General features: G+C 44.5%; 1 protein-coding gene across 2 annotated transcripts; it reads right to left on the bottom strand.

Annotated features, from left to right (window-relative positions):
* Positions 1-1,890: 1,890 nt before the first annotated feature.
* Positions 1,891-7,902, bottom strand: LOC134529787 (uncharacterized). Of its 2 annotated transcripts, none has more exons than XM_063364235.1 (4): positions 7,820-7,902; positions 6,569-6,670; positions 6,385-6,466; positions 1,891-6,128 (listed from the first exon to the last, which is right to left on the bottom strand). In XM_063364235.1, exon 4 carries the CDS (start codon positions 3,823-3,825, stop codon positions 2,809-2,811), a length of 1,017 nt encoding a protein of 338 aa, XP_063220305.1. In that variant the 5' UTR covers positions 3,826-6,128; positions 6,385-6,466; positions 6,569-6,670; positions 7,820-7,902; the 3' UTR covers positions 1,891-2,808. The 2 variants fall into 2 exon arrangements, with proteins under 2 accessions (XP_063220305.1, XP_063220314.1); XM_063364244.1 differs by having other exon boundaries at positions 4,265-6,128.
* Between the last annotated feature and the right edge of the window lie 5,891 nt (positions 7,903-13,793).

Below are 13,793 nucleotides of genomic sequence, written 5' to 3'. Positions count from 1 at the left end.
GACGTCATCGTTGCAGTTTTTCGTTACGGTCGCCATCTATAACTTTTTTATTTATTATCCGATTTTAATGAAATTTTTTTTAAAAAATATAAAAAAAAATTAAAGAATAAAATTTTAATAAATTATTTATAAAAAACAAACATTTACGACACATAGTTCGGAGTCCTCGGTTCGAACCGGTGAGGGCAAAAAAATAAAAATGGCGACCGATCCTTCCCCCACGGTGGGTGCTGGCAGACTGAACCCCACCACATTTACCAATGCATATACGAACTTACACCCCCCTCCTCCCCCCCCTCACCACCTCTCCTAAAAAATTATTATTTCTCGCACATGACAATCCACCCCTCCCCCACCCCCCTTTTTAAATTTTTTTTATTTTTTCATCGTAACAACCACTCTCCACTACTACTCTAGTTTTTTCCCCTCCCTTCCTCACTTTACCGTCATTCCCACCCCTACCCTCCTCCTCACCCCTATTCTACCTTTTAAAGTATAAATACCGGCCGCCTGACCCGGGAGCCGTCAGTGTTTGCAGTAGCTCCCAGCCTGAAGGAAAGACGATGTATGCTTGTTGTGCGAGCGGAGCAAAGATCTTGACGGCCATCTTAGCTTATGGTAAAGTGCGCACGCTTGCGGCACTGGATAAGGAGACGGAGTTACCTTATCTACCAAAGGAGTTCCTGCTCGTGTATGCTCCACACGAAATACGGTATGTGCACAAATACTTGCCGGTGTACCTGCAGCTAGATCCAGACATTCAAGATTGTTTGCCATGCACCGAGTGCGACAGAGGAAGCCCCAGCGTCCCCGACACACCGCACATGAAATCGTGGTGCAAGATGCAACGAGATGCGTGGCGGCGGCAGCAGCAGCCTAGATCCTGAGCGCCGTACCGCAGACATCATCTAGGTACCACTCCAGCAATTCTGCAGAGCCAGCATCTTAGCCACGTCACTCCAGCCTCGTCGTACGTGTAACTGTGAGTAACGACAATATGACACTCTTTCTTGTCAACGTCCAGTATCTTACGTCCCAAAAGGGCCCCGTAGTGAAGCAACTGTCAGTGATGTCCGTCATTGGCGGTGACGAAGTCAAGACTAGCGAATACATCTTTAAACCACCGTGTGACTGGACTAAGCTAGACAGATCCTCTCAACGCGAGAACCGTCGTCTAACCTATGAAGTGAACGGACTCTCGTGGAATGAAGGTGATGTGGACTATGAACAACTTACATCTGTGCTACGTGATCTCGTCGAGCCGGAAGATGACGTTGTTTACGTCCGTGGTAATGAACAGAAACGTATTGTGAGTGACTTGTGTAGTGCCAATGTAATTGACCTACGTAAACAAGGCAACTTTCCTGGCTTCAACAAACTGTTAAAAATGTACGGAAACCAAATTGAAAAGTGTGATAAATTTTATAATGATTTCCACTGTGCACATTGTAATAGTCAGTTACTGAAACTGTGGCTCTATGAGCATCCTTATTACTACAGTGATGTTTAATTTTTTTTATTCCTTATTGCAATTGTAAATATTGTTTCCAATGTCATCGACTGATGTGAGGGGTGATGGAATTATGTAAATAAAATATATGTAAACCAATGTAATTGTCTATTTTCATTTCACCTTTATTTCATTGGAGACATTTTTTTTTTGTAAAGTCTAATAATTATACTCTTTCGAAAAAAAAATTAAAAAACAATAATGTTATATAATCAGTTTACATTATTTTCAGCAATCTAATTTAAAGCATACATTATATTAAAAAAATCAGCAATTTAAAAAACAAGGGTATTAGTAGTATATAAATAAAACTCAAAGTTCCAAAAGTTTACAGATATATTTTCGTTAACATATACAATTAAATATATATCCATATTTTATTTGACATGTGTGAGAGTGTAGATTCGCAGCCCTCTCTCTCTTCCCAGCAGACCATTCTCGTCCCGCCGTCTCTCCATCTCACCGGCTCTCTCCTCCTCACGCTGAATCTCTCTCTCCATCCCAGCAACCGCTCACCTGCTAAATACTTAAACAGAATATTAGTAATTTAAACAAAAAGCTTGAATCGCAGCTCTCTGTGTTTGGAACGGGCTGGAGACCGACACCGCTAAACAGGCTGGTCACGCACAAGCCCCTTGCCTCCATATGCAATATACATCACATACGTAGTCAAGTACTTATGAACAACGTCTCTATTTAGCCGTGGCCCATTACAACGATGCAAGTCTACCAGAAAGATCTAGCATATAATACATTGACACAAAGCACGTGCTTAAACTATCATATGTCACATACAAACGCTGAAATAGACCAGTAACAACGATGTATCAACGCAGAAATCTTGCATGTCAACGACTGTGGAACCCAGCGGCGTAACAGTCCAGCGTTGACACACAACGCCGAAATCTTGCATGCCAACGACTGCGGAACCCAGCGGCGTAACAGTCCAGCGTTGACACCATCGACATGACACCATCGATGTAAGGAGCCCAACGTTATGACCCCATCGATGATAGGAGCCCATCGTAGTGTCCCCATCATCATGACACCATCGATGTTAGGAGCCCATCGTCTTGACACCATCGTCGTAAGGAGCCCATCGATGCATAAAAAAAACGCATTGGTGTAAAAAAACGCATCGGTGTAAAAAAACGCATCAGTGTAAAACGCATGAGTGTAAAAAAAAAATGTATTGCACCAAAATCAACGTAGGTGCATAAAACCACCACTTCCAACCCAACCAACCAACCAAAAAATGTAGCACCACAAATTAACGTAGGTGCATAAAACCACCACGTCTATCCGAACCAATCAACCAAGAGAGCACAGCACCACAAAAACATCGTAGGTGCAGAAAACCACCACTTCCATCCCAACCAACCAACCAAGAAAATGCTTGCACCACAAAACAACGAGGATGCAAAACACCACCACTTCCATCCCAACCAACCAACCAAGAAAATGCTTGCACCACAAAACAACGAGGATGCAAAACACCACCACTTCCATCCCAACCAACCAACCAACCAAAAAAACGTAGCATCGCAAACAACAAGGATGCATAAAACCACCACTTCCAACCCAACCAACCAACCAAAACACGTAGCATCGCAAACAACGAGGATGCCAAACACCACCACTTCCATCCCAACAAACCAACCAAAAAAATGTAGCAACTCAAACAACGAGGATGCATAAAACCACCACTTCCAACCCAACCAACCAACCAAAAAACGTAGCATCGCAAACAACGAGGATGCAAAACACCACCACTTCCATCCCAACCAACCAACCAAAAAAACGTAGCATCGCAAACAACGAAGATGCAAAACACCACCACTTCCATCCCAACCAACCAACCAAAAAATTCTTGCACCACAAATCAACGTAGGTGCAAAACACCACCACTTCCATTCCAACCAAATAAGCACCACGAATATTGTGGGTGCATGAAGAAAACAAATCGCACCACGAAACAGTGTGGGTGCAAAAAAGTTAAGGTAAAATAGTACCAGAAAACCATACAAATGTAGGAGCAAAAAAATCAATGAAAAAGATAGCACCACGAAACAGTGTGTGTGGGTGCATGAACAAAACAAGGAAAAATAGCACCAGAAAACCAAAAAATCTAGGTGCAAAAAAATTAAAAAAAAAAAAAAAAGAGCACCACGAAACAGTGTGGGTGCAACACAATTACAACGAGCGGACTCAGGAAACCAACGATGAAAAATCCAACGGTGAAGGCTATGTACAACAACATTAACAGGTACATGAGTGGCTAGCAAGTGGCAAACACCGGCTCTGTGCTCGCACATTCCGGTTCAGATTCCCGTCAAGGTCATTTTCTCGGCTACCACAGCAGAAGCCTGGGACCACGACAGAGAATCCTGTGCGAAACGTACGAGCACAGACGCAAGTTTCAACATTTCATGTTATAAGGTTTTTTATGTGAAGAAAAAAATTCATTAAAAACCATTCAGTCTTTATAGCATTCTCTTTCCTTCACGTATGTATATAATTCTATTCAGTCCATATATCCGTACGGTAATGTATGAATTCCATCGTCGCATATTATGAGTTTATCGTCGTGCCATGTTAGTGCTAATTTATTTGAGCATTCTGTATATAATATCATATAATGTGAACGTATGGACCGGACGTTTGCGCGCTTCTCCGTGTGCTGCTCCAGGACCTCGAGAAAATCTTCAAATGATATTTTATTTTTCACCACGCACTTCTGTATACCTTTGGCCCTTTTTGTGATATTATTATTGTATTTGTAGGTTTACAGTTTTGCCCTTAGGCCGACGAACTCCTCCATTGCCACTCCACTGCACTCGTCTTTGAACTTGCCTACTACCTTCTTGTTCGTAGGGGAGTAGCAGGGGTGGTCAATGGGATAGCTGCTGGTGTCAAACTCGTCCAGGAGCGCAGCGTCGTCGGCCAGGTCCTGGTAGAAGTCGCGCGTCTTGATCTCGTATATGAAGCTGTCCGTGTCCATGTACGCCAGCGTGATGTCATCCTTATATTTTTCTTTCATTATGTCATAATGGAACCCATACATTAACGTCTTGGACAAGTCCAGGACCGCGAACCCCGCATATATTGGGCGGTCAAGAAAGATTGTTTCTTGCTGTAGTCTCATCAGCGTCAGAGACTCATCAAGGATGGTTCGGTCCTGGAACGCTGGCTTTGCCACAACTTTACGTAGCCTGCCTTCACTACAGACAAATTCCATACGCTGCCAACGAAATTTGTTCTCACAGAGTTTTCCAAAAGAAGAGTTGTTGGCGAGCTTAAAGAACTCCTTTTCAAAATCATTTGTAGCTGCCTGTCGTTTCAACGTATTTTTCGTAATAAATGGCTCCATCCAGGCACGCTGCTTAAATTCAAGGACTCTGTGCACCTTCTTGAGTCTCAGTCCGTGCTGGAGAGCTTGCTTCAGGTTTCTAAAATGAATTATATAATTTTCTTTCGATTCCAGTGTTGTGATTAATTTAGTTTGACGCGATCCGGGTGGGCACTGGCTGACGGGCAGGAACGGTAGGTCCTTATGTTCCTCGTGGAGGGCAGACGGATACTCCACATCGACTTCAAGGATGTAGCCTGTCTGCCCCTCGTCAGGTATCGACATCACGTCGATATCAGCGCCCACCCACTTGAAGCCGCTGACTGGAAGAGGCAACGACATGGCCCACCCATACAGATTGTTGGCGTCCAGGTACGCAACATGAGTTGATGGTTGGCTGGGATCGTAGGTTTGGGGCAGGCAGATGTTGTTCGCCTTGCAGTGTCTCGAGCCAGATATTAAATTTTACTGGACCATCTTCATTGACTTCATTGGTTATCTGATTCACGAGATTATTCTTCATTTGGGCCATGTACGTGCAAATGTCTTTTGTCGCACCATTGTTTTCTGCGACATACGTCTTCAAGTTGCGGGGGAACGCAGTCTCCGCCTCAACGAACCCGGTACCGCCTGCCTCCAAGTCTACCTGAGCCTGGTCTGGCGCTTGCGCCTCCAAGTCTACTCGAGCCTGGTCGGGCACACTTGCCACGTATTGCGGGCGAGTGCTGGGGCCGGGCTGTTGCAGGCCGGAGGTCGCGTCTACGCGCCGTCTCTTGGGAGCCAGGCCATTGCACGTCTTGCTGTGCACAAACAGCGTATCTTTGCGGGTAAATTCTCCCTGACATGTAGTGCATGCAAATGTAATGCGGTCGGGATTGAATTGGCACTGGCTCTGCTCGTGGCGTCTGGCATGACGACTATGTTCAAATACTTGACCACAGAATTTACACCTCGAGCCTTATCTGTGCTCGGTGGTGGCACGACATGTTGACAGATGACGGTTCAAATTATCCATTCGTGAAAACGACATGCCGCAAGTATGGCACTGGTTGTTAACAGTGCGGCCAGGATTAGCTGCACACACTTTCTCGTGCCGTCTGGCATTACGAGTAGCAGTAAAACCTTTGCCACAGAAAACACACCCAAGCCCTGGTGGTGTTGGTGCACATACCTGTGCTGGCCCCGATGTTGAGGGCTGGAGGGCTCCCGATGTCGAGGGCTGGCCGGCTGCCACGGGAACTCCAGATGAGGTCCTCTTCATGATGAAGTCTGTAACACCAATGGAAAAATTATAGCAACAAGAACAGCAAATGAATACATACACATTCACACAAACACACACATACAGAAACGTGCATAAATACAACCACGCGCACACACACACACACACACGCGCGCAAACACACACACAAACACATGCGCGCACAAAAACACATGCACACAAACAAAATACACTTGCATTAAGACAGCTACACGCACACAGAAACAACTACACACGCATGAAAAAAAATTAAATTCAACTTACCAGAAGAACACAGGAACGACTCTGTGTGTACTGCACGCACGCACAACGAGGAGGGCTGGAACGCCGTACAGGACACAAGAACCTGTAACACAGAAAAGAGACCACCTGGCTTAGCACTCGAAATTTTTTTTTTCAAGACAGCGCAAAGACACTGACGTCAAAATTTTATGTTTTATGTACTGACCGGAATCGAAGAGGAACGGTGCAGGACTCCAGAGGGCAGACAGGCGTTCTCCAAGCGGATCACACTGGAGAGTAGCTCGACGCAAGGAGAAGCACTGAATACCTGCAACACATACAATATTTTTAACGTAAATGTACTACAATAGTAATTTACTCGTTTTTTTTGTATATTTTTGTATTTAGTTGTGATTAGATATGCTGTATTTTATTAAGTATAAATTTTTTTTTTTATGAAACAAATTTTTTTTTCTATTTGATTATGATAGCAAGTGCGCGTGCATCTGTTATTTTTTTTTGGGCCAGGCGAGGGGGTAGGCAGGTCGACTTGAGCGCTCCATGCGACGGTGCACGGTAACTAGCCAGACGTAAGCCGCACGGCACGGCGGAAACATCGCTCCGTGCACCACGGGTGAGGGGGTGAAGCAGGGAGGGGTGAGGACACGCTCTGCGCGCTGCCCCGTCGGTAGGACACGGGTGTGCACGGCGTCCATCTTGTTTCAAGCTAAGTCGTTCATGCATGAATAATAACTAACATGTATGCCAGGGGAAAAAAATATTATTTCAAGATGAAATATACTGCAACTGATGGCACTAATAATTTCGACTAGAAAAAAAATTGTAATAATCACGACTGTAAAATATTACTACTGAACCTAACGAACGTGTGACATCTAAACAGTTCCACTCGCACAAATCATTTAAGCAGTACCAATCTTAGACGTGAAAAAATAAATACACTCGAAAAATTACGAGACGGAAATTGTAATAATTCCTTAATTTTTTTTGGAAAACAGACGGTTACTACTCCTCGTGCGTACGCCTTGCTTCTTTTTTTATTATTGTTATTTCTACGCTCTCTCTGCTGGCCGGCTGGCCGGGGAGCCGGCGGGCGTCGCGTCAGCCGTGCGCGCTCGCTCGGGTGTTATCACCACGTCACGTACTAGCTGGCTCAGCAGCGGCCTTCACCCAGTGGCCAGCTGTTAGGCTTGCTGACTGAGTGAAGGACGCAGCGAAGGCATACACACACGCGAAACCATAATGTTAAAAAAAAAAAAAAAAAAAAAAAAAACAGTTCAAAAAAATTTCAAAGTTGAAAACGTTTGGAAAAATTTTCAAAGTTAAAATTTACGAAAAAATTTCAAAGTTGAAATTTACGTCAAAATTTGCAAAGTTAAAATTTACGAAAAAATTTCAAAGTTGAAATTTACGTCAAAATTTGCAAAGTTAAAATTTACGGAGAAGTTGTACTTACCAAGCTGCTGGAGTTGTAGAGGCGGAAAGAGTCGCAACGAAGCTCAAACAGGAACATGCGGTGACGGCGGCAAGACCAAAAGTGAAGCCCCCGACGTCTCACACGACAATTTATAGGTAAATTCCCCCCTTGGTCACAAGCTCAAGCCAATCAGGTCACGCGAAAACTGCAGCATGGTCAGGACGATTTTTTGCAATCAGGGGAAGGGATGAGGGAAAAGTGGGAGGAGCGAATGTTGCGGGAATAAGGAGGGAGGCTGACAATCCCCGCCTAGGGCCGACGGCATGGTGGGGATATCCACTGGCCATTCAGATTCACTCAGCTCCTGGCAGCTGGAAGATTCACCATGATACTCGGTTTGCTCCAAACGAAATAATTACCAACTTATTGAAAATTTATATATTATGAAACTTTATAGATTAGGTTATTTTCATCACTTTCATATTTACATAACTGGCTGTAAAATATCATTTGTTTTTTTAATTTTATGATTACCTTTTCAATCCCACATTATTATATTTTAAACGGAAGGATAAATAAGTAAAACACAATAAAATAGTTTTTTGATTTTTTTATTACTTCAAAACATCTAGCAAGGCAGAGAGTACAGAACACAGGGCGGTACGAATGGTTTTTACAGAATCAAATTCGTAAAAGTCCGTAGCATTATCACTGTAGGTCTGCGGCGTATCGACGCTCATTCCACGTTTCTTGATGCTGTGGCACCGAGTTGCCGGTTCGAGTCTGGGAGAGGGCCGACGTCGAGACCTAGTCTTGAGTTCAGGTCTGGACAGGTCGCTGCGCTTCGAAGCGACGAGTTTGGACAGGTCGCTGCGCTTCGAAACCTCGTGTTTGGACTGCTCACTGCAGCCCGGGGTGCCGGGGTCGATACCGCTACAGTCCTCTGACGTGCAGTCGGATGCGTGTAGAGTTGTACCGAAAATTTCTTCCTTGGTGCATGGAAAAACGGTTGTTGGTCTGAGGTTAAACACGACGCACTTTTCCGCCCCGCAACAGTTTATTTGTTGTTGGGATGGCTCATGACTGCGTGGCGAATGAGCCATTAGGAAATGTAATACTCCGCCGTAACATATTTCCGTATATGTGCGTAAATTTTCTTCTTCGTCCAGGAAACTGTATTCAATACAGTTGTAGTCTGGTTTCGCACTCAGGTACTCGGTTTCCGGCTGAAATGGCGTCATCGTGTCCGAACGTCAACTGATTGATAGAGCTCGATTGTCGAGCTATTTATACTAAAATAAAATTCAGGTGTGCCAATATTTGGCAAAAAAAATCGGGTTTGGCAATATTTAAAAAAAAAATTTATTCGCACTGCTGCGCGTGCCATTTCTGCATTAGCTGCGAGTTTGTGCAGGCACAGACACGTTCAAACTTGTCGTTTGGATGCTTGGCTTCGTACATTGCACAGAGTTTGCGTAGGGAAGGACAGCCGTAGTCGGTCTGTATATCTACGATTTCAGCTGCTCCGTCGTCACACAGTTCTCGTAGCCATTTCTTCTGTTCAGGTCCGGCAACGTATATTATTTCGTTTTGCAGTAGTAAATCTTGAAGTGTGTTTTTCACTTGGTGGTACGGAATTTTTCCTTCGTCCCACTCTAGTCCGTGATAATATTTACATAGCCATTCGTTCGACCGTTTACTTTTTTCGTCTAGAAGTATCCACGGATACGGGGGGCGGAAGCTGCGGGTTCGAGTCCGGCCGTCGTGAGTGACGGCAATTTCCTTGAGCACGAATCCATTTTGGCTCTGGAAACCTTGCAGGTTGCAGTACATTCTGAAACCGACTGATGATGGGATGATACATGCAGACGTATTTATATCTAGTTCAATATTTTCACGAGACCTGAAAATGCGTCGTAATTAATTACTCTGTCATGTAGGATTAGACAGAACGCCGTTGTGAGTGGCGGTAGGCCATCTTTCGTGGAAATTTCCAATCGACAATCAATCATAGAACTGCGAATCGATTCGTCTTGTTTGCTCACGTCAAATACGTTTAGCGGAGCTAATGTTTTGTAGGTGTCTGGACTCAGGATCGGGTGCGATTCTCGTCCGTTGTACGAAGATTGGAACTGCGTGTACATGTTATACGGCAAGGAAATACCGCCATTTTCAAAATCAATGTTCATGTCCACGTACGGGTAACTTTTGCTAATTAAAAATAATTTTACATTTTCCATAAAACAGTGGTCAAACACCGATCTGTCAGTCTTGAGGTTCATTTGTCTGTCTGTCTGCAAAGCTAATATTATATATCTAGGTTTTTCCGTACTGCTCGACGTCTTGACGACCCAGTGATTGCGTCTATTCTGGGTCAGTAAGGGGCACGTTACGAGATTCCAGCTCCTGAACGCAATTTCGACCGTCTTGTCCTTTTTGACGTAACTTAAAAGTCTGACTCTTTCTTTTGTGCTGACGGTTATGTGCGGAACAAACCACTCGGTGCTCGTGACGGTGACTGCGACCGGCTGGGGGTCGTTCCCGGGTGCTCCCACGACGGCATTCAGGTGCGATGTCGCTAGAATTAACACGAGTTCTTGGCGGGCTTGAATTAATATTTTCTTGTAATCCTCCGCGAAGCCGAGAAGCATCGAAAGCGGTATGCTAAATTCGAATTTTCCAGATTCGTAGATGGGAATTTTGAAATTGGGTTCCATTCCAAAACCCGCGATTTTGGTCGCGCTCAGGTCGTTCGGTGTTAGAGACAGGTAATTTTTCATGGTGGCGGTAATGCCCAAGTCCAATTCGAAAATAACTCGTTCGAATAAATGCAATATTCCGTTTCGTCCGAAATATGCAGTTGTGGGATGTGTTCCGTCCGCCTTTGTCAACGTGCCTCTTATACGAATAAACGACTGGCAGGATAGAGTGTAAACGTCTTGTTTCTGTACCGGGATGCGTATTTCCCTACCGGGCATATACGGCCCTTGGAGGTAGGGAGCGTAGCAGTGATATTTAAATTTATTTACATCGTCGCTAAACTAAGCTCTTTCTGACACGCTTAAATAATCTTCCATGCTTGTGAACTTTGTTGCCTAAACTGCGGAGATACTTAACGTTAAGAGGTGTTAGCGCGCCGCGGCCTCGCAACAGACTGGTCCTGGGTTCGTGTCGCTTATTTGATTTATAGGTCTTGAAAATCAGTCCCATCGCTTCAAGTGTAAACGTAGTGTAATTTCTTCGTTTCTAAAATTTACTAGTTTATCGTTTTGATCGACAATGTCCACTACCACTTCGTGTACTGTTCTGGCGAGCACAGGGGTGTAAATGATACTTTGCGGTACTTCAACCAGTTTATATCCGGGCGAAACCGTTGGCGAAAACTCGTGTAGCATGTTGTTTAGTCGTCCGTTGAGGTGCGTTCCACTTGCCAAATTACAGTTTATGCGTATTACATTTGTCGACATGATATTTACAGGTCGCGTGGAGACGTGCAAGGTCTTGGCTGCGTATATTTTCGGTTCGAATCCAAGCATGGTACCTATGGTGCCAGGTTTCGTAAAGTCGACATTTTCACTGCAGTAAAGTTCGCACTGTAGCGTGTTTTGATTATCTCGTAATTCGTAAATTGTGTTTGGAGACAGGGCTTGCTTGATGTAATTTGTAATATCGCTCAACTCGTATGCGCCGGTAGGTATGGCAACTTCCCGAGCTGATGTTCCATCACTTTTCAAGAAGCACATTTTGCAGTTTTCCTCATCAATGTTCGGTATGGCATATACGTTTGAAAATCTACGAGACCGATGCTCCATTCTCCGTTCAAGTCCAGCGGCGGGTAGAATGTGGCTCGTAGCTGCGAGCTACGACCTGTCAATATGAGTGTTACGGACATGACTGATTGATTTTCGCTACTGTACGTTTATTTTATATAAGAAAAAATATACTTGTTTTTTCATACTTCATATTTGGTCAGAAATCTCAAGCACAAGTGTCCGCAATTTGTTTGATTAGGCCTCTGTTCCGTTTCATAATTGTAAAACAACGTAGTGGTCCGACCCAGGTACCGCCTAAGTTCGGGCGGAAGGCGTAAATTACCGATACTGTCGTAGTAAGTAGCTTTTTTTCCCATATTTACATAGGCCACCCAGTGCGTGCCGCGACCCACCGACGTGTCTAAATTATTTATGGCACACTCACGTGTGTTTGGCTTGCTGGGCAAAGTGTCTCGCATAAACACGCCGCGGAAATTTGGTATTTTCAGTTTGCGTGCGTACTTTATTAAATCTACGTTGATGAGCGGTCGTTTCGGTAGGGAACTTAGGATTTTCTCTTTACACGTTTTTTTCTCATGCCTCGTCCTGTCTTGTGAGGTTGCAAGTAGAGTCCTGCGCCGTTTTTTTTTACCCATGGCAATGGCTTCCATGCTTTCATTATGTCGTTGTGCTTCCTTTAATTGATTTTTCTGGTTCTTGCTAGTGTTGACTGCTCTAGCGATATTTGCCGCGGCTGCTGCGATCCCGTCTAGTGCACCTATAGCAGGCACCAGCAGCAGTAAAAACCCGCCCTTTTTCTTGTTCTTTCGTGTCATACGCTTCTTGGTCTTGCGAGACCTGGTCCGGCGACGAGCACCCATTCCTAATTTCGTCTTTGCCTTCATGATTTTGGAAACGCCCCACGCTGCGATTTTCTCTCCTAGTCCCGCGTTCGACGATTTACTTATATCTTCGGCTTCCTGTGCCAATATCTGATCTGCTCTGTGCCTAGATTCCAGATCCTTGCTTAATGAATATGCGATATCGTGCTGCTTGCACTTTTCGTCGAGAGAATTAATGCCCACGTCACCACGAGCTAATCTTTTCGCTAGTTTAGTCCCAGGGCCGCAAAATCTGTAGCCGGGAATGTGTAGCTCGAATGGTAGTTTGTTTATCAGAGAGTTTACGAGTCCCGCGCCAATATGTTGTTTGTTCCTGCCTCTTCGAGACATTACATGCAACTGACCTAAAATCAATAAATACGATTGATCTTATAGAATTCACGGCAGTACGATGGATGTAGTCAAGCAGGATGTTTGTTTGCCAGTGTGCATTACGCAGGACGATGAAACTGTCGGTCGTGAATCACGACATGGTATATTATTACCGTCCACCGTACGTTGCATCATAGCGGGACCGTCAAACTGTGGCAAGACATGTGTTTTACTGAGTTTACTGGAGGAGCCAAACGGTCTTCGGTTCGAGAACGTTTACTTGTATTCCAAGTCGTTGCAACAGCCAAAGTACCGGCGCTTGGTCGCTGTTCTTCGCTCGGTGGATGGTCTGGAGTATTTTCCATTTAGCGATAATACCGATGTGGTGTCTACCGACGAAGCAAAGCCTAATTCCATGTTTGTGTTCGATGATGTGGCTTGTGAGAAACAAGGAATAATACAAGAGTACTTTTCCATGGGCAGACACGCCAAGGTAGACTGCGTATACCTGTGTCAGACGTACGGTAGAATACCAAAACATCTCCTACGAGACAATGTGAATGTTATAGTTTTGTTTCGCATGGACGAACTTAATTTACGCCATGCTTACGACGATCATGTAAACACCGACATGTCGTTTCAGGAATTTAAAGACATGTGTTTCTTGTGTTGGAAAGACGAAAACGATTCCTAGTCATCGTAAAGGACTGGCCTCTATATAAGGGCAGGTACAGACAGGGTTTCGATCAGTTTATCGTCAAACATGAATCATAGCATTTCGAAATTTGGACGTAGCAGTCGAGCTCCGCGTACCGAACTATGCACCGTAAAACACGATGATGAAATACGTAAATACATTTCGCTACTTGGCCAAGAAATAAAACGAGCAAAATACGAAATAATGGTGTACCTGGTAGCCATAGACCAGCGCGTGGAAGCTTCGGATTCTCGAATTCGCGACATGATCGAAGTTTCGAATGCACAAAGAGGCGACGACCTAAAGTCGCTTCTGTCAAAACTTAATTCACATCTGGTGTCTAAAGGTGC

The sequence above is a fragment of the Bacillus rossius genome, chromosome 1, assembly GCF_032445375.1.
Source record: "Bacillus rossius redtenbacheri isolate Brsri chromosome 1, Brsri_v3, whole genome shotgun sequence".
Lineage (NCBI taxonomy): Eukaryota > Metazoa > Arthropoda > Insecta > Phasmatodea > Bacillidae > Bacillus > Bacillus rossius.
The sequence above is the reverse complement of the archived record's forward strand: the minus strand, read 5'-3'. Positions and strand labels throughout refer to the sequence as shown.